The sequence below is a fragment of the Scardinius erythrophthalmus genome, assembly GCF_964197995.2.
Source record: "Scardinius erythrophthalmus genome assembly, chromosome: 1".
NCBI classification, from domain to species: Eukaryota; Metazoa; Chordata; class Actinopteri; order Cypriniformes; family Leuciscidae; genus Scardinius; species Scardinius erythrophthalmus.
This window is the reverse complement of record NC_138221.1, coordinates 29,887,004-29,912,478: the sequence shown is the minus strand read 5'-3', so window position 1 is coordinate 29,912,478 and position 25,475 is coordinate 29,887,004. Positions and strand designations below refer to the sequence as shown.

Sequence of the window (25,475 nt, the reverse complement as noted above, 5' to 3'; positions counted from 1 at the left end):
GTCTGAACTAAAATTTATGTATAGAAATTTTATAACTGAACAGAACTTAAAACTTCATTACGTGATACACTGTTCTTTCAGAGCGTTTGGTCGTATCAGGATCGAGTCGCTCCATATCAGCGTCTGTGGGTGAGGACGTCACTCTGAACTGCTCTGTAGACTCTCACATCAAACCTGAACACATTGAAGAGGTTTCATGGAAGAAAACCGTTGAAGATGAAGATATTCTGGTTCTGCTCTATGAAAACAATAAGGCTTTTCCAGATTCATCAAATGAGCGATACACAGACAGAGTTGAGTTCTTCACTGATGAAATCCCCAAAGGAAACTTCTCTCTCAGACTGAAGAGTGTCAGAACTGAGGACAAAGGAGTTTACATGTGTCAAGTGTTTGCTGGAAGAGTTTCAGCCAATGCAACTGTAGTACTGGAGAGACTGGGTGAGTAACAGAAATACAATCAAATCTGGCACATTTGAATATAAACACATTGGCAAGTACAGGACCAGCCCTAAACATCCCATGGAATCATAACCATTCATTTCATGAGAAAATAAAAATAAAAATTCTTTTTTTTTTTTTCAAAGGTTTTTCTTTCTCACACATAATGGTGTTGATTCTCTGTATTTTTGCATTTGGATCTGCACTTCTACTCTGCTTCATATCTACTGCAGGTCACATAATGAAGGTCTTTCATGTCTATAGATGTTCAAAACATTTTTATGTTTCCAATTTGATTTGTTTCATTCCTTGCTGATGGTGATTTTTTTTTTTTACCCTAGTTTTGCGTCTTCAGGTTTTGCTGATGTTTTGTCCAAATATGATTTAGTTTTTTTGCTTTCATCCTCTGGGGTTTTGCTGAAGGTGAGTATTTCAGTAGAGCAGATGACACCAATATGAGAAAAGCACAATGTTTGATTTTAACATCAGCTTTATTGCCCAGATAACTGAAAATGTTTTTCAGTGTTATGTTTTAATAATGTAGCAGTGACTCAAGATCAGAGAGTTAAAAATCGTTTTTCTTTCCTTCAGATATTTGTAAATTCATTAAACTTTGATTGTGTTTCAGGATCTCTACATGAGACGGTCTCCTGTTGTACTCTTTACTTTACGAGGCCTCTGATGCTGTTTTGGGCTGCACCGTATTTAAAGGATTTTCCAGGTTTATTCTGTGGTTATTTTGTTATAATAACTTTTGTAACTTTTGTTAAAGCTGCTTTTTTGGGTTAAAAATTATCCAAAATAAATTGTCCAAAACTATATGCGTGCCTAAGCTCGATTTAAAACGGTAAGCTTGTAATAATGTGTTTAATTCCAGTGGTACTGGTGGATTTCTGCGGGAAATGTCTTTGCATCATTACGTCACATCTGTACACATAAAGGTGTCTCGGCTAGTAGGCTATATTGCGTGTGAGGATGTTGGAGGTGGAGATTTATAGCCTTTTCTCACAGCACTTGATATAATTAAACATCAATTTGATGGTGGATCCAGAAAGGTTCAAACGACAATCACCAGTGACAACTGGAGATTCACCCATTGTAAAACGCATGGATGTTACTTACTTGTCCTGAAGACATTTTCCGGTGAAAATTCTTATGTTGGTCATACTTCCAAAAAGTAGAATCTGTGATTGTGATTGCCAGTGTCCACAACGGCGCGGTGAACAGAGATGGCGACACAGAGGAAAAACTACAGACTGCAGCTTTAAAATCAATCAGTAATTATTCAAATGTGGTGAACATAAATGTGACCCTGGATCACAAAACCATTCACAAGTAGCACAGGTAAATTTGTGGCAATAGCCAACAATACATTGTATGGGTTAAAATTATCAATTTTTCTTTTATGCCAAAAATCATGAGGATATTAAGTAAAGATCATGTTCCAGTAAGATATTTTGTAAATTTCCTACTGTATAGAAAACATTTATTTTTGTGAGTAAATGCAGCACTATCGCAAACATAAATTGGCAACTTTAAAGGCGTTTTTTTATTTATTTTTTTTTTATTCCAGATTTTCAAATAGTTTTATCTCGACCAAATATTGTCCCATCCTAACAAACCACACATCAATGGAAAGCTTATTTATTCAGCAATTCAATTAAAAAAATTGACCCATGTGACTGGTTTTATGGTCCAGGTTCACAAATTGCGCATTATATGGACATTTGAAATAGTTTTAATATGTTATTACGACTTTAGAGTTATGTACAGTATGTGATATATATATTTTTTTTATGTTCACAGACATGATTAGAAGATGGATTGACTCTTCAAGTATTGATATACAGATTTCTGTTTGTACGGTATTGTTTTTTTCAGGTCAGTAAATTAAAATAGTCCACCAAAAGTATTTTATTTGTACTTTTATGATCAATAATTCACAATAATATTTACTGTTGTTGGTCCATAAAAGATATATTGTTCTGTGTTATAAGATGAGCTGTGATTCTGTCTGTTTTAATGTACATATTAAACATTTTCTCTAATTGCCCTGCTTTTGAGCATTAGGTAAACGCAGATAAAAAGGTAAAAATTGAATATTGAGATAAAAATTGGTTTATACAGTACCAGTCAAAAGTTTGGAAAACATTACTATTTTTAATGTTTTTGAAAGAAGTCTCTTATGTTCATCAAGCCTGCAGTTAAAAAAAAAAAAAAAAAAAAAAAAAAAACAGTATTAATATAACAATATTATGAAATATAATTACAATTTAAAATAATGGTTCTCTTTTTTAATATATTTTAAAATGTAATTTATTTTTGTGATGCAAAGCTGAATTTTCATCATCAAGTACTCCAGTCTTTGGTGTCTTATGATCCTTCAGAAATCATTCTAATATGATGATTTGATACTCAGTTATTATCAATGATGGAAACAGTTGTGCTGTTTAATATATTTTTTTGGAATACTTTTTTCAGGATTCATTGATGAGTAAAACGTTAACAGCATTTATTCATAAAAACAGCATTTATTCAAAATAAAAACATTTCTAACAATATAAATCATTACCATCACCTTTTATCAATTTAACGCATCCTTGTTGAATTAAAGTACTAATTTCTTTAAAAAAAAAAGTTATTGTTCCCAAACTTTTGAACGGTAGTGTATATTGTTACAAAAGATTTCTATTCTAAATAAATACAGTTCTTTTTAACTTTTTATTCATCAAATAATCCTGAAAAAAGTATCTCAGGTTATAAAAAAAATATTAAGCAGCACAACTGTTTCCAACATTGATCATAAATCAGCATATTAGAATGATTTCTGAAGGATCACAAGACACCAAAGACTGGAGTACTTGCTGATGAAAATTCAGCTTTGCATCACAAAAATAAATTACATTTTAAAGTATATTAAAAAAGAGAACCATTATTTTAAATTGTAATAATATTTCATAATATTACTGTTTATTTTATTTTTTTTAACTGCAGGCTTGATGAGCATAAGAGACTTCTTTCAAAAACATTAAAAATAGTAATGTTTCCAAACTTTTGGCTGGTACTGTATGTGTGTCTATAGTTCTTCTCAGATGAAGCTGGACAACAATTGTACAATATACAGGAGCTAATAAAGCAATGATAACATCCCTCTTTGTGTTAATGCTTCTGCTGTGTCTAATTAAAGTAATTAAAGGTAGGAACATTTGATATATGATCAATCAATATTTTAAAGGCCATTTTCCCACACTGACCAACGATGAAGGAACGTTCAGGTTACTGACAAAACCCTTGTTATATTGAATGTTGACATACGGGGTCACCTCTGTGTAGTAGAAAAAACACCACTCAGTCATTCAGTTTATGCTGAGGAGCAGAGATATGGTTCTGGCCATTCAGCGGGCTGGTTCAAGGTTGTGGCAGGTGGGACACAATGTCTCCATTCCTTCCATCAGCGAATGAGGGTTGCATCAGTAACCGAGATGTTATGTTGAATGACGACATATGGGGTCCCTATTGAATGCGCCACAACCACTGAACTGTGTTATGAGTGTTGGAGATGCAGATGCTGAGAAGCTGTACACTGTTAACCCTTGCTGTAAAAAAAGGACAATATCATACCATTTTCCATTAAAACAGTAATATACCATAGAAAACAAAACTAGCCTACAGGAATATACTGTGAATTAACAGCGCTCAAAATCGACACTCAGAGGCTGTTTTCCCAATCACACCCTATACCCTTATTCACTATTCCCTACATTAGTTCACTAATATAGTCCCCTTGACAGAGTGAATGAAAAGAAGTGAGTGAATTGAGACACTAATGAACACCTGAAAAGCAGAATCACCGAAGAACAGAGAAACAAGAACAGAAAAAAGAGAAACACAGAAACTACATCTGACTTCCAGCTACACTGAGTGTGAAACCAGTTTACAAACCAGTTTATGATTATTTCTTTCATACATGTACAAAAGTTCTTGTTGAGAATTAACAGAGATTGAGTTAATAATAAAATTTGTTGTCACCATGATGGAGATCAGTATTTGCTTTAGTTGGTCTCTTGTCCCTTGACTTCTTACCATTCATCTCTCTGGCTGCTGTAACAGTGAGTTTATGAAACACATTTGTTATGGCAAAAAAAAGTCAAGAGGAAGATGATTAGTTGTTTTTGGCTTTTGGGATAATTTAACATTCATCCTGGACATGTCTGACTTTCAGATCTTTCCTGTATATATTCTTTTGAATTTATGGGTATTTCATATTTATCTGTGAATTTACAACATGAAATTAACATTTCTGTAACCAGGTCTTCTGAAGAATATCATAATCATATAGTGCTTTAAAACATGTTTAACTCCAGCTTGACTCAGACACTCACAGATATCAACAATCAGCACATGAATCTCAACAATGGTGACAATCAAAAGTTTCATGTCGCAATGCATGCTGGGTTCCAGGATAATATAAAACTCCCAGCATGCACAGCTGCATGAATAATAAAAAAACATATTGCCACCATTGTTGAGATTCATGTGCTAAATTGTGATATCTCTGTGTTTCTAGAATAAGGTGTAGCTCTGTTTCTTTTTGGTTTATGCATGATGTGTTAAAAAAATAAGTCATTGTAATGTTTTGCTGTGGTTTCACAGTGGTGATAATGTAACACTTTTGATTGAGGATTAAACTCTGAATGAATAGGAATGAATTCCTTAGTGAACGAACAGGCAATATGATGATTTTATCACCATAATCAACATAACCACCATCATTCAGAAACTGTGTGTGTGCACAAGTGTGACTTGCACAAAAACAGCTCAAGCGGCAAAAGGAACATTAATGTTTTTAGCATCAGCATCCCAACTAAAGCAAGCACTGATCTCTATAATGGTAACTTCCAAACAAACATTTTTAATTAAACATCTCAACAACAACTTCTGTAAATGACAGAAATAAAGTCATACTGGTTAATAATAAGTGTAATAATGTGTAATGGCTGGAAGTCAGTCTTAGGTCTTGTGTTTCTCTATTTTCTGTTGTAACTGCAGGTGTTCATCGCTAATGCTCAACAATCACTTACATATTCCCTTAATTATCTCACTGCAACACTGCGTCAGTGTTACTTTTTAATCTTTGTAGAGTGGATTTCCCTGTGGGGTTGAAAGGGTTAACAGTGTAAGATAAAAAGACACACCCACAAAATGTATTTTAACAGTAATAAACTGTAAGTTATGAAACAGGTTTATACTGGCAACACTGTTGCCAGTATTTTACTGTATAATCTTGTTTTTTGGGTCACCGTTGTGCAGAAGAGTAGAGCCTGTGCTTCAGTCCAGGAGAAGATCTAGAGACATTGATGATATGCTGCATGTTGCTTTATTTAACAGGCGGTGACTGTGTAGTTGCTGGTCCAGTGGAAATCTCTTTATTTACCAAATTTTTTTTTGTGGTTTCAAAAGAAATAAGTTCACAGTAATACTTTGTTCACTTTATTAATGCATTATAAATTTTAGTTAATAAATTTAAATGATAGTTGGTTAATTAAGCTGATTTAAGACAGTCGGTTTCTGCAAGTGAAATTAGTTAACTCGAGTTTTAGTGCATTTTTACAGTAACATACTGTAGATTACAGTAAAGAACTGCACAATTAACAGTAAATTACTGGCAACAGTGTTGCCAGTATTTTACTGTAAAAAACCCTGGTAAGGTCTAACAGTGTAGCATGCCCTTTTGGCAACTGCTGTCTCTAAATCATAATCTACCCAGCTCCCCATGTAAGCCCAAAATTTTAGTCCCTACGGGGGTGGAAGAGACAGGGCTTACCATGGAGACAGTCGTAGCTGCTGTTCCTTTTGTATGTTACCTCAAGGGAAGTGTGCTTCGGTTCTCTTCTGGGGAAGCGTACCTCATTCAAATAGAAAGTGATTGTACTGAGGCTACTTCCTACACGTAGGGGGAAACATGTGGATATACGAATTGACTGACATGTGGGGCAGTGCTACATGGAAAGTTCTCTCGGGTAGGTCCTGCCTAGTAAAGGATGGAACTACTACAGCTGCAGAGACAGAGCAGAACAGAATCTGCCAAGGGAAAGACACTGGTTTACTGACAGGGAGACCGTACTGTCGAAGAAAACACCTGTGATTACCAGAGGACTGACCGACTGGGCATGCATCTCGAGTACTGGGCCTGGTGTTGGACGCCTCCGCCATGTCTAACTGCTGAAGGATGCTGGGAGACATTTCAATCCAGGTTTCACCAGCTGGGGAACTTATCTTGAGAGCTTAGAAAGCGCTTGTGTCCCACTTAAAGGGGAATGGCGCTGCAAGCAAGACACCAAGCAAGTCTTCCCACTCTTTACCTATTTATACACAAAACATGGAAAGAAACCATCTCAACCTGGAGATTGTAGAAGCTCGCAAAGGTGTTATTTCTTGCCCAGCCTGTTGGTCTGCAGATGTCCATCAGAGAGGTGCTGCGCACAAACACCCAGGAGGAGGCAACACAGTGGAGTGAGCCCACACTCAGAGGGGGTATGGCTTGCCTTGGGACTGGTACGCCAAGACGATGGCATCCACTATCCAGTAAACCAACCTCTTTTTGGAGACAGCATTTCCCTTCTGCTGTCCTCCTTTTCTTTGAAAAGATGCTCATTGTCTGTTTTTTTTGTTGTTGTTGTTGTTGTTGTTGTTGTTGTTGAAGCGCTCAGGGAGGAATCACTGCACTTATCTGTGCAAATACGTCAGTGAAACACCTCTGAATGTGCCAGACTATCACAAGCAAGAGGGCTTACGTCTTTTAGAGGTGAATTGGAAGAACGATAGTTCATAAAATGGCCACTTGGCTCCAAAGCAAAAATCTGAATGAGTGAGCTGCCAGCCTGCTTATAAACCCGTATGTCCGGGGGAGTGGCTCGGCATGCAAATCTCACTAACCCATTTAATTGGCCGTTTTTCTACTCAGATGTGATTGGGGCTCCCAAGTTAGACCCTATATGTCATCATTCGACATAACATTGAACGTGACTGACAGAAAGGGAACCATATCTGTCCTTTATGAATATCATATTAATTTAAATGCAATCATGGCTGCAGTTTTGTCTTATACAGAGGCCATAATGCAGTTTTTTCACTTTTCCCCCCAAATGACACACTGTTAACCCTTGCTGTAAAATTCTGACAATATTATACCATTTTCCATTAAAACAGTAATATACCGTAGAAAATAAAAGTAGCCTACAGGAATATACTGTGAATTTACAGCGCTCAAAGTCGACACTCAGAGGCTGTTTTCACAATCACACCCTATACCCTCATTCACTATTCTCTACATTAGTTCACTAATATAGTCCACTTGAATGAAAAGAAGTGAGTGAATTGAGACACTGATGAACACCTGATAAGCAGAATCACTGAAGGACAGAGAATCAAGAACAGAAAAAATACAACTGACTTCCAGCCACACTGACTGTGAAACCAGTTTACTAACCAGTTTACGATTATTTCTTTCATACATGTACAAAAGTTCTTGTTGAGAATTAACAGAGATTTAGTTATTAATAAAATTTGTTGTCACCATGATGGAGATCAGTATTTGCTTTAGTTGGTCTCTTGTCCCTGGACTTTTTACCATTCATCTCTTCTCTGACTGCTGTAACAGTGAGTTTATAAAACACATTTTTTATGGCAAGAAAAAGTCAAGAGGAAAATGATCAGGTGTTTTTTTTTTTGTGATGATGTCACAATCATCCTGGACATGCCTGATTTTCAGATTTTTCTTGTATATAGTCATTGAAATTATAGTTATCTCATATTTAGCCTATATCTGTGAATCTACAAAATGAAGTCAATATTTCTGTAATCAGGTCTTCTGAAGAATATTGTAATCATATAGTGCATTCAACTTTATTTTACTCCTGCTTGACTGAGACCCACACAGATATCAACAATCAGCGTATGAATCTCAACAATGGTAAAAGTTTCATGTCGCAATGCATGCTGGGTTCCAGGATAATATAAAACTCCCAGCATGCACTGCTGCATGAATAATAATAATAATAATAATAAAGAAATATTGCCACCATTGTTGAGATTCATGTGCTAAATTGTGATATCTCGGTGTTTCTAAAACACAGTGTAGCTCTGTTTCTCTGGTTATGCATCATGTGTTAAAAAAAAAGAGTCATTGTATCTTATTGCTGCGTTTTCACAGTGGTGGTAATGTAACACTTTTGATTGAGGATTAAACTCTGAATAAGTGAGAATGAATTCCTTAGTGAATGAACAGACAATATGATGATTTTGTCATCATAATCATTATAACTGCAGTCATAAACTGTGTGCACAAGTGTGACTTGCAAAAACACAGCTCAAGCAGCAAAAGAAAAGCTAATGTTTTAGCATCAACATCCCAACTAAAGCAAGCACTGATCTCTATAACGGTAACTTCAAACCAAACATTTTCAATTAAACATCTCAATAACAACTTCTGTATGACAGAAATAAAGTCATACTGGTTAATAATAAGTGTAATAATGTGTAATGGCTGGAAGTCAGTCGTAGTTATTGTGTTTCTCTATTTTCTGTTCTTGTGTTTCTCTTTTCTTCAGTGATTCTGCTTACAAACACTTACATATTCCCTTAATTATCTCACTGCATCGCTACTTTTTACTCGTAGTGTGGATTTCCCTGAGGGGTTGAAAGGGTTAACTGTGTAAGATAAAAAAGACACACCCACAAAATGTATTTCAACAGTAATAAACTGTAAGTTATAAAACAGGTTTATACTGGCAACACTGTTGCCAGTAGTTTACAGTAAAATTATTTTTTTGGGTCACCATTGTGCTGAAGAGTAGAGCCTGTGCTTCAGTCCAGGAGAAGATCTACAAACATTGATGATACGCTGCATGTTGCTTTATTTAACAGGCGGTGACTGTGTAGTTGCTGATCCAGTGAAAATCTTTTTATGTACAATAGTTTTTTAGTTTTCTCAAATGAAAGAAGTTCACAGTAATACTTTGCTCACATTATTAATGCATTATAAATTTTAGTTAATACATTTAAATGACAGTTGGTCAATTTAAGGCAGTCGGTTTCTGCAAGTGTAATTAGTTAACTATAATTTAGTGCATTTTTACAGAAACAAACTAGATTACAGTAAAGAACTGTACAATTAACAGTATTTTACTGGCAACAGTGTTGCCAGTATTTTACTGTAAAAAAACCCGGTAAGGTCTAACAGTGCATGATTGTCAGGGTTTTTATTTTTTATTAAAAAACTCCGCAAACCAGCTTTCAATGATCGGTCTTCTTCACTTTTAGTTGATATAGTGATGTGTTTCCTTATTGTTCATTCAGCTTTACATGATAATTTATGCAAATGTTTCTGAAATATTTATGTGTGTTTTGATCATGAATTTTGTGTTTAGGAATAACTAACATCTTTGTGGAGAAAAAGTCAAGCAATGTCGAGACTCGTAAATGGATAAAACATGTATTAGAGGGTTGGGAGCTTGCAAGCTGTCGTGTTTTGCCTTTACTACAATTTATTCTTGTGTTCTACTGTTTTGGAGCTGCTAAAATAGGTAAATTGATGGGAAATGAAAAGTAGAGGATATAGAAAAGATAAACATACTGAATAAAAATATATAACCTAATTAACTTCATTACTGTAATACAGTATGTATAATGTGATTATAATTATCAGAATAATCACCTTCACACTCATAACACAGAGAATACTTAAACACTATATTGCCAAAAGTATTGGGACACCCCTCCAAATCATTGAATTCAGGTGTTCCAATCACTTCCATGGCTCCAGTTGTATAAAATCAAACACCTAGGCATGCAGACGCTTCTACAAACCTTTGTGAAAGAATGTGTTGCTCTCAGGAGCTTAGTGAATTCAAGTGTGGTACCGGGATAGGTTGCCATCTGTGCAAGAAGTCCATCTGTGAAATTTCTTCATTACTAAATACTTGCAACTAAATATTCCACGGTCAACTTTTAGTGGTATTTTAAGTGGAAGCAATTGGGAACAACAGCAACTCAGCCACAATGTTTTAGGCCACATAAAATCACAGAGCGGGGTCAGCGCATGCTGAGGTGCACAGTGTGCAGAAGTCGCCAACTTTCTGCAGAGTCAATACCTTCAAACTTCGTGTGGACTTCAGATTAGCTCAAGAACAGTGCGTAGAGCTTCATGGAATGGGTTTCCATGGCCGAGCAGCTGCATACCAGGCCTTCTCGTCCAACATCAGTGTCTGACTTTACAAATGCACTTATAGAAGAATGGTCAAAAATTCCCTTAAACACACCCCTAAACCTTGTGGAAAGCCTTCCTAGAAGAGTTGAAGCTGTTATGCTGTAGCTGCAAATGGTGGGCCAACTCCATATTAAACCCTACAGAATTAAGAATTGGATGTCATCAAAGTTCATGTTCATGTAAAGGTAGACGTCCTAAAACCTTTGGCAATAAAGTGTATTTTGTAGTGTTATATCTTCAGATATGTTTCCTTTTATATATCTTGCAGTAAAGCCCAAACTATTTTTCCCATATTTAGCATTTTTTGTCACTACCTTACATGTCTACAATTCTGTGAGTATTTGATGATTTATGTTATGCTTTTTGCTTTTTTTTGGGGGGGGGGGGATATTACAGTTAGTTATCATGCTAGTTGTGAATGCAGCTCTTTTTCCTTGTACTACTTCAAAACACTGGAAAATGAAAAATGTATGATTATATTCCTGATATTAATAGGCTTCAAAATAACTTTATATATATATACAGTGCCCCTATTAAAGTATTTACTCCCAAGGTGTTTTTTTTTTTTTTTTTTGCAACATGGATAATTTGTATCATTGACAGCTATATATAAGGACAGAGGAAAAGGCCTCAGGACATTTGAATAAATTAGTTAAAACAACAAACCAGAAAAGTGACTCTACCTTTCTTACCTATAGACTAAACACGTGATATTCATGTGCGTATGCATCACTGTTTTCACATATTCACGTTTTTGAAGTTTACACAAAGATGATAACGTTTTCAAATTTTCTCCAAACTTGCACCTTGGAACCTATTTCAAAGTTTGCGTTCTTGAGCCACCAAACACTGTTGTCGTGCAAATGAATGGCCAGAACACATTAAAAGTTTTCTGTTTTCAGTTAAAACGGTGTCGCGGCTCCTAAGTTAATAACTAATGATCTTTGCAACGAAAGTGAATCAATTAAAAACGTACTTTAGCTGAACAATAACTTTATTCTAGAGCTGCTAAAGCCAAAACAATCTCTGTTATTTTAATTTCCTATTATCACTGTAAAGCTGCTTTGAAACAATCGGTATTGTTAAAATCGCTTTATAACTGAACTTGACTTGACTTTTTATATATATGAATTACCCCAAAGTATCATCTTTCATTTGCAGCGTTACTGTCTCTTGAGAGTTTGTGTATAATTGAAGGTTATCACATAATTTCAGGATAAAAATGGTCTATTTTCATCTCCACTCCACACTGAACAATCTCACACAATAAAGAAACTTAGGCATCTTCCCGACAGATGTCAATTAATAGCTTAATTCAGAACCACATACAGTACTAGAGTTTCTATTTAGTTCAATGTTCTTGAACAACACCAGTCAGGCAAATATATAGACTCTTTTCCAGGGCATGAAAAATCCATCTTTAATAAGTTGAGGAAATGTGAAACAACTGTGAATCTGTCCTAATGTCCCGATTCCAAATTCGATTCCATGAACACCAAATTCTGGGACCATAGATAGACCACCAGTTAGCATGGAAGTTAGTGTGCACACTTGGCAGACAGTAAGAAAGTTTTGCTAAAAACTGTGAAAAAAGTGAGAATCATGCTTTTATTGAAAGATTGAAACTGCAGAGTGAAATGAGATTAATAGAAAAAAAGAGTTACATCATGAAAAGAGTCATGATACATCATGAGTCATGTTGAGTTTTGAATCAAAGTATGCCTTTTTTTCATATTTAAGTTATTATTGTTGAATTATTCTTTATATTGTATGAGACAATATATGAAAATAATATGATTTTTTTTTTTTTTAAGGCTTATTAGACATTTTTTATTCGATTTATTGCAGATCGGTTTGCGTTGCTCTGCATGACTGGACTCCTGCAGGTGCAGTTGATGATGCGGTTTTCATTTGATTATCTTGGTAGCGTATCAATGTTTCTTCACCTCTGTTTGTTATGTCTCTTGTTAGTGATGTCTAGAAAGACTGAGGATCTGGTTCAGTTTTTCAGTCTGTGAGATTTGATGTTTGATGTTGTTGCAGCCAAACAGGAAATGCACTGGATGATCTTTGTTTTTACTAGTTGAAATTAAATTCTTGATAGGCCTATCTATAATGAGCATTTTAATAAGTAAAAATTTAATTGTTGATATCAAGAATTAGCATTGTTACTAGTGGAAATGTAATTTCTGATATCAAAAATTGCCATTGTTACTAATAGAAATCTAATTCCTGATATCAATAACTATAATTTGAACCAGTGAAAATTGAATTGTTGATATCAAGAATTCATATCCTGGAAATGAATAAAAGTTAAAACGGCTTGCCATTTAAACAAACATTTGGAAATATTGTACATTATGCAGAGTCTGACAGAGCTGAAATAATGTTTGTGATCATGTGCTCTTTGTCATGGTCATTGGGGTCTGTAAGCGTTTCTGTCTGTTTTTATTTGTAGAGAGCGCTGTACCAGGTTTGCAATCTTGCTAAGTATCCATTTGGCAGGCAGGCTTTCTGAATTTAAGAGATTTCTTGGATCTCGACCAGGGTCAGATAAGCTAAACATTTGAAATGCGCTTGCAAGATGAGGTTTGCGATATACAAACCCAATCTCTTAGTCTGAATAGTCATCTGGCTGTGAGCGACTGACTTGATCTTCTCTCGTTGTTATAGCTGAACTCCTGGGAAATAACAAAAAGAAAACCGAATTTGACAACAAGAAACAACAGTATTCTCAGGTAAGTTTGTAGTTAAAGTAAAAGGTAAAAATTGACATTAAACTGTTTTGTGTTGGTGAGTACATGATGTACAAAGCTATGCACATATTCTTATTGCAGTGATATGTTTTGTATTTGTTAACCCCCTTTGTGCTTGTCTTCCAGCATCTGTTCTTCACTAGATCATCTGGGGGGATTTTATTAAAACCAAGATGCTGTTGATCATTGAAGCTCTTCTCATTTTAGCTGCTCTAGGACAGGTAAGCTTGTGTTCTAGTATGAATTTTACAGACATTAATACTGGTGATGTGATCATTATGATTCCTGTTGCTGCAGGATCACAGAGCTGCTGCTGCTCCTGCAGGACATATTTTCCCATTGGATATGGCACTGGATTCTGTTGATGATCAATATGATGGCTGTGAAGGGTATATGGCAGACCTGGTAAAAACATATCTAAAGGATGAAATGTCGGACTTACCTGAATTTAATAAGGCGTGGCAAAAAGGTGAAGAGAATGCAAAAAAAGCAGAGGATAACTTGCAACAGAATCATTCAGTTGCCATTCATGTGTACACTAACAAAGACTCTAAAGTATATAGTAATTTCAATAGTGCCACTCGTACTGACAAAGAAAAATACAAACAGGGACATTCAAATGGTATTCACTTCACTTTCTGTTAACAAAAGCAACACAGATTCTGAAGAAAACACAAAATAGATGCTATGTAACTTATCGTGGTACAAATGTTGAATTTGGTGTTCAGAGCAACGAGGTTCGTTTGAGCTCATTTTCATCCTCCTCTCTTGATCGTAAAGTAATACAGGGTTTTGGAACTAAATCTTGTTTTGAAATCTACACTTGTGAAGGCGCTAATTTGACAAAATATTCAAAATATCCCAATGAGAAAGAGGTGCTGATTCCTCCATATGAGAAGTTTAAAGTCACTGCTGTCATGAACAGAACAGTTCAGCCTGATCTCTGGTGTGAGACTGTGTTTGTGTTGAATAGCACTGGAAAAATAAGTGAACCAAATTGTGCACTGTTTAGCAGTGGAAACCATGCTGCTTTCTTTAATGTTTTACTAATTTTGCAAATATTGTTTTGCCAAGTGTTTAGCAGGTAAACACTTGCAGATTTTACATGTTACTGAACTTTCTTGTCATGATTAAAGTGTCATGAAATGCAAACCTATTGAGAGATTTAATGTCTTTTATCTTCTTTAGATAACAGTCTGTGCTTGCAAATATACCATGGCTGTATAAGTTTATTTTTTGTATAGTCATTTTGATTCCTCTTTGCTTGAAAGTTAAGACATATCAAATGTGAGACGTGAGATGTGACATTTGATACGTGATATGTGAGATGTTATATGTGAGATATGATATTTGACATTAGTATGGCAAGCCTTTTTAACTTTTATTCATTTCCAGGATATGAATCCTTGATATCAACAATTCAGTTTTCACTAGTTAAAATGTTAAAATTGATATAAAACACCCTTTTACCTCCAAATAATTTAAGTGGTTTAGTTTTATTTGAAGTATGAGACTTGCCCTGAATCCCCAATTTAAAAATGCTAGTTTAACCTGCTGTCATTTTATTTACCTGTTACTGTTAATTATTAACTATTACTATGACTCAAATATGACCTCTCATATTTCCTTTTGATCTGATTCACCTCAGCCCAAATCAAAACTGATCACAGATCATCAGAACAACATGCTTATCATTCACAGTTAAATATTAAGTGAAAGTGGAATTAGATCTGTAATCTCTCAATGCATGTCTGTCCATAACGAAGCGAACGTTTTCTCCATAATTTACATCAAATATGATGCGAATTTCACCTAAATTGGTTTGCATGAAGATGAACCTTCTTATCTGTATTTTCATATTTTCAGTGCTTGTGATGATCTCTGAAGGTACGTATGATCTTTATAGGCAACAGTAGGGCAGAAAGTGTGAAATATCCTTCACTTGACCTTAACTGTTATATATATATTTTTTTATTGTAATTTGTATATTGTAGTTTAAAGAGTGACATGATATTGATGAAACTGTGATTGAAATAAAAGTGAATTTATTTTTAACAGGATATTGGTAAAAAAAAAGGTATGATTCAAGCACTTTTGTTTTCTTTTCAGAGCATTTCTAAGTGACCTTACCATAGACAGTGAAAAGCTGTAAATGGTTGAAAATTGTATCATATGTCATTTTACAGTAAAAATGCTGTCAATTTTTATTTATTTTTTTAAGTTAAAACTATAAATTACTGTATAATTTTCAGTAAATGGACATTCCCAGAAGTACCTGTGTGGCACATCACATATGATTATATTTTGTATAAATAATTTTGTTTATTGTTATCAGTTATGTTGTCTGTTTTGTTACATATTCTGTTATTTGGTTATTTTAGTATTTGGTTATTTTGTTTTGTCGTTGTCTGTATGACCCTGTGCGCCATCTATTTTAGAGTACTGGCTATATTTTATGGACAGGAACTGTGATTCATCATGTGGCTTTTTATTAATGAGGGGAAGATCGGATCATTTTACTGACTTGGATCTTTCATATTTCAATCCGCAAAATGAATGACTCATTTTGTTCATTTGAGTTGGGTAAAATTAAAATGTTAAATTTTTAATAGCCAAATGGCCAACATGTCAACATGCAAACTTTGACTACTGCACCAATCTTCTGAGTAGTTCGTTCTTTTGTCATGTGACAGCCGTTTGGGCCATGTTAAAGAAATATAATGTTTTTATTTAGTTTTATTCTTTCAGAGCATCTGCTAGTATCAGGATCATATGAGTCCATATCAGCGTCTATGGGAGAGGACGTCACTCTGAACTGCTCTGTAGACTCTCACATCAAACCTGAACACATTGAAGAGGTTTCATGGAGGAAAACAGATGAAGATGAAGATATTCTGGTTCTGCTCTACCAAAACGAGGCTTTACCAGATTCATCAAATGAGCGATACAGAGACAAGAGTTGAGTTCTTCACTGATGAAATCCCCAAAGGAAACTTCTCTCTCAGACTGAAGAGTGTCAGAACTGAGGACAAAGGAGTTTATATGTGTCAAGTGTTTGCTGGAGGACTTTCAGCCAACGCAACTGTAGTACTGGAGAGACTGGGTGAGTTATAAATAAGAAAATTGAGTTTGACATATATCAGTGAAAGTGAGTTTCGTGATTGTTTTGGTTGTTTTTGGCGCAGGTTCTGGTATGTATACAGTTTTATAAATCTAAAAACTTTTGTGCATACATAAAATCGCCCTTGTACTCATTCTTATAGGATAAAATCAACTTTGGTCCCTGGTGTTTAACCTGCTATCAATGTGAACACTTTTGTATGTGTTACCTGTCACTTAGAACCACAAAACCAGTAAAAAATATGTTTGTTAATTAATATACAGGGAGTTTTCCACAATACTGTTCCTCTTTGTTCAGAAGCTGATGTCTTTTGTTTTTGCAGGTTTCTCTGTTTCACACATAATGGTGTTTATTCTCTGCATTGCTGCGTCTGTATCTGCACTCCTGCCCTGCTGTTTAATCTACTGCAGATGTTGCAATTTCTCAAATGCTCAGTGTCAAGTGATTCAATTCAACTGTGGTGAGTAGTACTGTCAATACACAAATACTAAAGAATATTAAAGCAACTAGATGTAGTTTTGTGTATTTTTGTGACTTTGGAGTATGGAAGTAAAATAATGACAAATGTTTTTGAAATAAAAAAACTTGATGAATTGCTCTAATTAAAAAAAAAATAGCCATTGCAGTGCTGCTATAATTAATAAAGTAAGCCTAATTCAGAAATTGGGCTCTATATGAGTTCAGTGATTCAGGTCAAATGATTGTGAAATAATGATTATGTTGAAACATAATCAGCACCATCAGATCACCTTTTCTCTTCGTTCATCTGGCTGTTATAACTCAGGTACAGCAGCCAAACAAAATCTAAAGTTAGTGATTTAAGGGTCAAGAGCCCAACTAAAGCAAACATTGATCACCATAATGGTGACTTAAAGTTATGGTTTTCTCCTTCAGTGATTCTGCTTGATAACATCAGGTGTTGGCAATAAAAAAAACTGTTTAAAAAAATTGTTGTAAATTTTACTCATTTTAAATGGTTAACTTTTAAGGAATTAATTTGATTAATTATTATTCAATTCAAATTTGTTAAATTTAATTAATAATATTGCTTGTAATCTGTTGCCACAATTTTATTGAGTAGATAGCGTATTCATTTTTACAGTGTGAGTATGTATGTACTACATTTGAACTTACTTCACAACGGTTAAAAAGTATGTTCTATATAGTATGAATATGGATAGTATGAATGAAATTCGGACGTACAACATCCGCCATGATGTTACTGTCATGTGACCTACCAGCGTCAGTTGCGTTGCTTCACATTCATTCCTAAATCCTCTTCCATGGCTTCATGTAAAGTGTCCATAGAATGCGCACTTCAGAATCTCAGTGGAAGTAGTAGGTAATCTGGGTACTTTTTGCATACTGTTTTTTGAATACTGTGAATTTGTTGGGACCAGGGCCCTTGGAATCATCCTCACCACCTCTGCATGGAGGACATGGATATCCAGATTTGTTTTGTTCATTCGTTTTTTTTTTTTGTTTTTTTTTTTAAGCTACAGGCAAGGTTGTGTAGTTTTGGGCAGCTTTATAAAAATATTTTTTTTTCTTTTTTTTTTTTCTTTTTTTCAAGTGTTCCCCACAGGATTTTTTAGTAAAACTGTGGTGGATGGACCTGGGGCCTTCTGGAGGGGTTCAGGGGCATGCCGAATGCATCATTCATCATTTTTTTTTTTTGCATTTTAATGTAAAATTCATCAATCTGGAGCACTTTGAGAGTTATCGAGCTCCAACCCATATTCAGTGTGCAAACTGAACAAAGAAAAACTCAAACTATTAGTTGTGATATAGTGTCTCAGTCTACATTATACTATTACATAATAATAGTTAGAACATTAATTCCATTACAGTAACAGCCATATATTGTAAAACAAATGCACTGAAAAATAAAGGAAACTTCCATAATTAGTTTTGTACTAACTTCTATACTTGAAAGAGAAACACCTGATCTTTCATTTTGACGGAAACTGCATCAAGCTTTTATTTTGGCGGAAAACATGGTTTACAAACACGTCTCATTACAATTCTAGTAAAATGCGCTAATCGTCAACTATGCAGATGTGGAAATAATGCGTAACTGGGAAATGGGTTCATATATACACAGCAAAAACTCCAGTGTTAAATTAACACTCCTGGGAGTGTATATGAGTCCACACTCAAGAGTGTAAAGTGTTAAAGTATGAGTGTTAAATTAACACTCAAGAGTGTTAAAGTTAATGAGCTAATTAAGTGATTAATTGAGTGATGATTGAGCATTATTGAAGACACCTGATGTTAACAAGCAGAATCACTGAAGGAGAAAATCTCAAATTGTAAGCCACCGTTATGGTGATCATTGTTTGCTTTAGTTGGGCTATTGACCCTTATGTTTACTTTAGATTTTGTTTGGCTGCTGTATCTGAGTTATAACTGACAGATGAACAAAGAAAAAAAGTGATCTGATGGTGTTGGTTATATTATGACAATCATCATTTGAACTTGATCACTGAACTCATTAAGATCCTTATTTCTGACTTAGATTTATGTTGTTGATTACACTTACAACATAACTGCGATTCTGCATAAACGTCCAGAATTTTATATATAATACAAAGGATTTCTGAAAAGTCGTTTTGAAAAAACAATTCTTTCTTTAATGCACACACAGAGGTCAAGATTCAGTCTATGACAGAACTAGGCCAAACACGTTGTCATAACATGGTCAGTGGCCCTTGAGGAACCCCAGTTTTGGAAAAGAAGCAATCTTTTACCCCTGATAAATCTATTGCCATGTTCCATCTTGCCCTCATGGCCATGTCAAGACTGAGGTTTGTCTAGATTACATTAGAAAATAAAAGTCTTTTCCTTTTCAGGGTTCACTGTGCAGGGTCCCTCTGGTTGTCAGATTTCTTTGGGAGATTCCGTAGTCTTGCCCTGTCATGTTGACAAATGCTTATTAAAGGAGGGTCTGAAGGTGGAATGGAGAAGAACAGACACTAAGGCTCTGGTTCATCTGTATGAAGATGGTGAGAGTCGAGCAGAAGAACAGCAGCAGGATTATCATGATAGAGCTCATTTCTTTACTGATCAGATTCAACATGGAAACTTCTCCCTCCGTCTGGACAATCTGAGAGCTGAAGATAAAGGACTTTACAAATGTAAAGTTTACAGCTGCCGGGGTTGTGTGCATTCAGCCGAGACAGATTTGAAACTGAGTAAGTAAAAAAAAAAAAAAAAAAAAAAACTGAACCTACTGTACTTCTACAATACATAATGTTCAATTACTCACATTCAGTTCGCAGACAGTATTACATTTGAGTTTAATGTCTTTATAATAAGTAATAGTCTGAAAACAGTCATAAATATGGTTTTGCACCCTATTCTTATAACAAGTCAGTTTTCAGTTTTGCCCTGAGTTCTCTGTTAGTTTCCTTATTTTGTTAATTAGTTCTACACACCTGTTTCTGTTCAGTTTATTACTCTTCCTTGTATTTAAGTTTCCTTTGGTTCATTTTTGTTAATGTTAAGCATTATTATTTCCTGAGCTTCTTCTCTGTGATTCTCCAAAGTGTTCCTAGTGGAATCTACTGTCTCCTTTTGGTTATCCTTTGTGATTGTGCTCTTACTACAGCTTACTCTTACTAGCTTGTATTTATTTTGTCAAAAAGAACAGCAACTACTTCAAAAGTCTAAACTGGCTGGGATAGTAGATGTTTGCAGTTTGTAATAGCTTTGTTACTATTCTTTGTTCTAATCTTGTTCTTTTTCTTCAAAGAACCAATTAATAGTTTTGGAGTTTTGTGCTTAGGGGCAAATTTACTAAACATGGCAACGCAATATGCCAAGAGCAGCGCAAATTAGCATCTGGTTTAAGACATGCTTTTTTGGGGGGTGGTAAATAACGGTGCAAATACCAGTAAATTGCCTAGCACAAACCTTAGTAAATCATGTTGCATTATTCATTTAAATATTCATTTAAATTATCTCCTCCCATAAATTTTGCGTCTGGAAGAGAAACTCATAAGGTCAGCTGCAAAAATAACTGTCCACACCTTTTTAGCGCTAATTTTCACTGCATGTCTTTAGTAAATCCTGACAGTATAGTTTTTTAATGCCGAAGAGGGTTTGCGCTGGCGCAAGCTGGTAGTAAATCTGGGTCTAGTCTAAAATTGCACCAATTATGCACGACAGTGATTGTCTTCACCAGCATTTTATTTTCCAAACATTGTTGCACAAAATACCCTTTGATTGTCTCTTCCTTTACAGATTTCACTGTAAGAATTTCCTCTAAATATCAGTTTGTTCCTGTGGGAGGTTCGGTGGTTTTGCCCTGTCACGTTGACGCATCCTTATTAAAGGAGGGTCTGAAGGTGGAATGGAGAAGAGCAGACTCAGAGACTCTGGTTCATCTGTATCAAGATGGTAAGAGTCGAGCAGAGGTCCAGCAGCAGGATTATCATGATAGAGCTCATTTCTTTACTGATCAGATTCAACATGGAAACTTCTCCCTCCGTCTGGACAATCTGAGAGCTGAAGATGAGGGAGAATACATATGTAAAGTTTACAGTGGCGAGGATAGTGTCTATTCAACCAACGCAAAGTTGATACTGCGTAAGTAAAAAAATTAAATAAACCCGTATTCCTCCTCAATGGCAGCAAAAGTTATTTTCTATATTCAACATGAACACAATATGTATACATTGGACCAAACAATTTTTTATTTAAAATTTTCTGCCATAAATACACAGTTTTTAAAGACACCTAATATAAATTGGGACCTAAAATTATTTCCAGATTTTAAAGCAACATTAGGGTAATTCACTTGCCTGATATTGTCGCACCACTAGGTTTCTCTTATATCAGTTATCCTGGATGTGCACAGACATTTTAAGGGCCAGTTAAAATGTTCCCTCTATGTCCCTGTTAATTAGTGGATTATTCAGGTCTACGACTGGTTTGTGGTGCTGTAGATATGTAGATGCGGGTTGCCTGTGAAGTATTTAAGAGGTGTTTCCTTTTAGATCATATCCAGTCACTGTGCCAAATTTTACAACCTTAAAATACACTTTGTGATAGGGACCCAATCAGTCACAAGGAGAATCACAACAGGCATCCGTTTAAAGGTTGATCCAAAAGAAGTTTAATACTTTAAAGGCAAGGAAGTGCAAAAGGTCCATACAACAGTGGGCAAGAGCAAAAATAAAAACAAAGGTTACAAAAACAGTCTAAAAACTAGCACCAACTTCTCTCACTAACTGTTGGAGACCGAACTTCATTATGCTCAAGCAGCATTAAAAACCTTTGCATTAAGCTCCAACCCACCCTCTGTTCCCCAGCCTCACTTCTGAACACTCTTAAATACATAATTTTTCCACCTTTAGTTAATTGGAGAAGCAATGGAGAAGCAACACTGGCTCTCCAACACACTCTTCTTTAAGTTCTGTGTAGCCAGACGGTGATTGCCACAAACTGTGTGTTTAGTTTCACTTTCTTGGACTTTTAGTTTGTATCTGTCAGTTACCCATTTCCCGTTAGTCTTTAGAAGTAATGGACACTCATTAATCATCACAGCTGTTTGCCACTGTCTCATCATCAATGTGTATTTAAGTTTCTCTTTGTGCTCACTTCAGTTGGTCTAGTATGTTCATGTATCACACACTGTTTCATAGCTCACCTTTGTAATACCTAAAGCCACGTTTCCACCGCAGGAATTTTCCCCAGGAACTAGGTACTTTGGGATGGTACTCCATGTGTTTATACCGCAGAGTCTAAATGAAGTTCCAGGTAAATTGTTCCCCCTCCAAAAGCGGTAGTACTTTTTCAAAGTTCAGGAACTTCATGGGTGGGACTTGGACGCTTGGTTGAGTTCATGTCGCATTTTGATTGAGTTTAAAAAATATGACAATGAGGTTCAGGCTTTATTAAGCTTAAATTCAGAGGATGAAATCCAGCAGGAACTGTAAAGTAGCGCGCAGTCTTTCGTCACCTTACCAGCCTAATCTTCATGGTACTTTAGATCACGGTGGTAACACAGACAGCAACAGGTCTGGGGGGGGAAAAGTTCCTGGGACAAATTGTTCCGGGTAATTTCGGTGGAAATGCAGCTTATGTTTATTCTGTTTAATAAATATCTAGTTTGGTCTCCCAACCCTGCCCACCCACAAACCCTCTCTGCTACTGGTTCCTTCATGTACAATTGTATGTTCATACCTCTGTATTCATCATTGCCGCTGGTACTGCCCAGTCCTTGTTAGGTGCCTTGCTCAACCTTACATCTTCTGTGCCCATGATTAAGAAGAGTGCCTTTTTTTTATAAACAAAACACTTTTCATGTGCCTAATAGCTATTTTTTTCACACCAAAAAACATTGAACGTTCTTGTCACACTCTTGCTCCTCTGGGATCTTCAGTGGTTTTACCCTATTATACTGATAAACCTTTATCAATGGAGGGTCTGAAGGTGGAATGGAGAAGAACAGACTCAGAGACTCTGGTTCATCTGTATCAAGATGGTGAGAGTCGAGCAGAGGTCCAGCAGCAGGATTATCATGATAGAGCTCATTTCTTTACTGATCAGATTCAACATGGAAACTTTTCTCTCCGTCTGGACAATCTGAGAGCTGAAGATGAGGGAAAATATGCATGTAAAGTTTACAGAAATCAGAGACAAGTGTTTTCAATCAATAGAAATTTGGAACTGAAACTAGTAGGTAAGTCAATCTGGTATAGAGACTTACTCTTTAAGCCTTAACCTTAAAAGTTAATTAAATGTTGTTATATTTAATATTCATGTGTGCTTCCAGTTAGCATGAATTTGAATCAAGTTATAAATGTAATTGTAGACATCTGATCTGGTTGTACAATATGCTTTTGGATGTACATAAAAGAGAAAAAAAAAGAGTCACAAGTCTTTTCACAATACCGAGATCTAAACAAGAGCTATGATGCAGCAGGGTTTGCTCTGCTGTTAAGTGGGACCAATAAAACATAATTTACCATGCGTCTTAATGTGAGCTATTTGGTCTTTTCTCTATAGACACAGTCTTCAATCTTCAGATGTTTCTAGTCGTCTGTCCAAATATTCTGATGTTTCTTGCTTTTGTCCTCTGGGGTGTTTCTGAAGGTGAGTGTTTCACTACTAAGTGTATATCAATGCATCACCATGTATCATTCATACAGCAGTTATTATTATCTGGTTTTGTTTCAGGATCTCTGTTTGAGTCGGCCTCTTGTTCTGCTCTTTATTTTCTGAGACCTCTCATGTTGCTCTGGGCGGCTCCGTATGTTAATAACTTTACAGGTATGATTAAATCATGATAATATATAGATAAATATAGTATGTGAATTATAATGTATGATTATTTATAGATAAATATTGCATGTGAAGTATAATGCGAATAATGTTTTCACATAAACTGTCTGTAATTTATCAAAAAAAAGCGGATTTTTTTTTTACATTAAAGAGTTCAGTGTTTTAGTATCATTTGTTTCATAATTGTGATGTTGTTGTAATTATTTAATCTTTTCTGTTTACAGGAAACATTAAAACATTTATTCAAAATTACAGTTATGAGACAGAATATATTGTTTTTTCAGCTGTTTTTTATTCAGGTAAACAAATACAAATCTCATTCAACAGTTATTGTCATAAACACATTAAAATGCACATTAGCATGATTTAAATGTAAATTATCTAATATTCTGAACATTCTGCAGCAAATCTGAAATAATGATTACATTAATACTTGGAAGTATTTTGTGTTACTGTTTTAGTAGATTCTGCATGCGTTAAGTGCTAAATCTCTGTATGTTTGAGACACCATTTATTAAATAAAATGTTTTGCTAAACATCATGTTAGTGACTAAGACATCCCTAAGTTTAATAATAAACTACCTCTAAATGATTTCTCAGCATGTTTTATGAGGGGTCACAGGGTCAGAATCAGACAGGAAAGACCTACAGAGAGACTGACAGTTCAGCTAATGTACTGTAATGCTGTACATAAACAGCATCTGTTCAATGAGGAGATTGTATTTTTTATTTATATTTTGATCAGGCTTCTGTTTAGTAATTGTTGTTTTTTATCACTTTCTTTCTTCCAGTTCTGTTTAAATCTGCCTGGGACAAAAGTCTGAATTACACAGGATTTGAAGGTGTCATGATAATAGTCCTCTTTGTAATAGTTCTGCTGTTAAACCTCTTCTATATTATGTACTGTAAGTATTTCTATCTCATTCCTTCAGTCAATTACCAGTGACAAGTTTGTGCTGTGAAATCATGATTACTACACTCATTGTGCTTTACATGGGCATCATAAATGCAAAGAAAGAAATACGCCATTATTAAAGTTTACACTTTAAAATGCATTAAAATTAATAAAATTGTGCATTAAAGGACATAAATGAAAAAAATATGCAATGAATCATCAGATTAAGTGCAGCTCAGAGTTTTTGTCAGTGAGTGCAGGTACACGTGTTTGACCTGGATTTCATGTGGATTCCGTTTAAGTTGATCAGTAATTGAAAGCTGCTATAATGATAGAATCAACACAGCAAAGCATCATTCGCTCATGTGAATGTGTCACAAACATGATTCATTTCTACAGCAACATAATTGCTTTCACACAGTTTCATGACCTTCTGCAAAACATTCATGTGACTGTGCTGTTGCACTTTTCTCATTGTGAACATCTTCAGATCTAACGTCATGAGTCACCTGAAATAAACTCAGCTTATAGAGTGACCTAAACTAAACTTAGTGATCTAATAGAGAAAACCTCAGTGAACACACTGTTAGACCTTACCGGGTTTTTTTACAGTAAAATACTGGCAACACTGTTGCCAGTAAAATACTGTTAATTGTACAGTTCTTTACTGTAATCTAGTTTGTTTCTGTAAAAATGCACTAAATTATA

At 35.2% G+C, this 25,475-nt stretch overlaps 1 protein-coding gene and 1 pseudogene across 2 annotated transcripts in view; both read left to right on the top strand.

Annotated features, from left to right (window-relative positions):
* LOC308695708 (junctional adhesion molecule-like) overlaps positions 1–25,475 on the top strand; it is a gene marked incomplete at both ends in the record, with an annotated part of 98,353 nt that overhangs the window by 374 nt on the left and 72,504 nt on the right. Inside the window, one exon of the mRNA XM_081373887.1 lies at positions 82–438. Within this exon, the coding sequence (XP_081230013.1) occupies positions 82–438 (357 nt within the window). The remainder of the gene's footprint in view (positions 1–81; positions 439–25,475) is intronic.
* LOC308687165 (ecto-ADP-ribosyltransferase 5-like) lies at positions 6,897–16,424 on the top strand (annotated as a pseudogene). The gene is made up of 6 exons: positions 6,897–6,993; positions 13,379–13,443; positions 13,605–13,682; positions 13,759–14,448; positions 15,328–15,348; positions 16,210–16,424. The product of its transcript is annotated as an ecto-ADP-ribosyltransferase 5-like (transcript).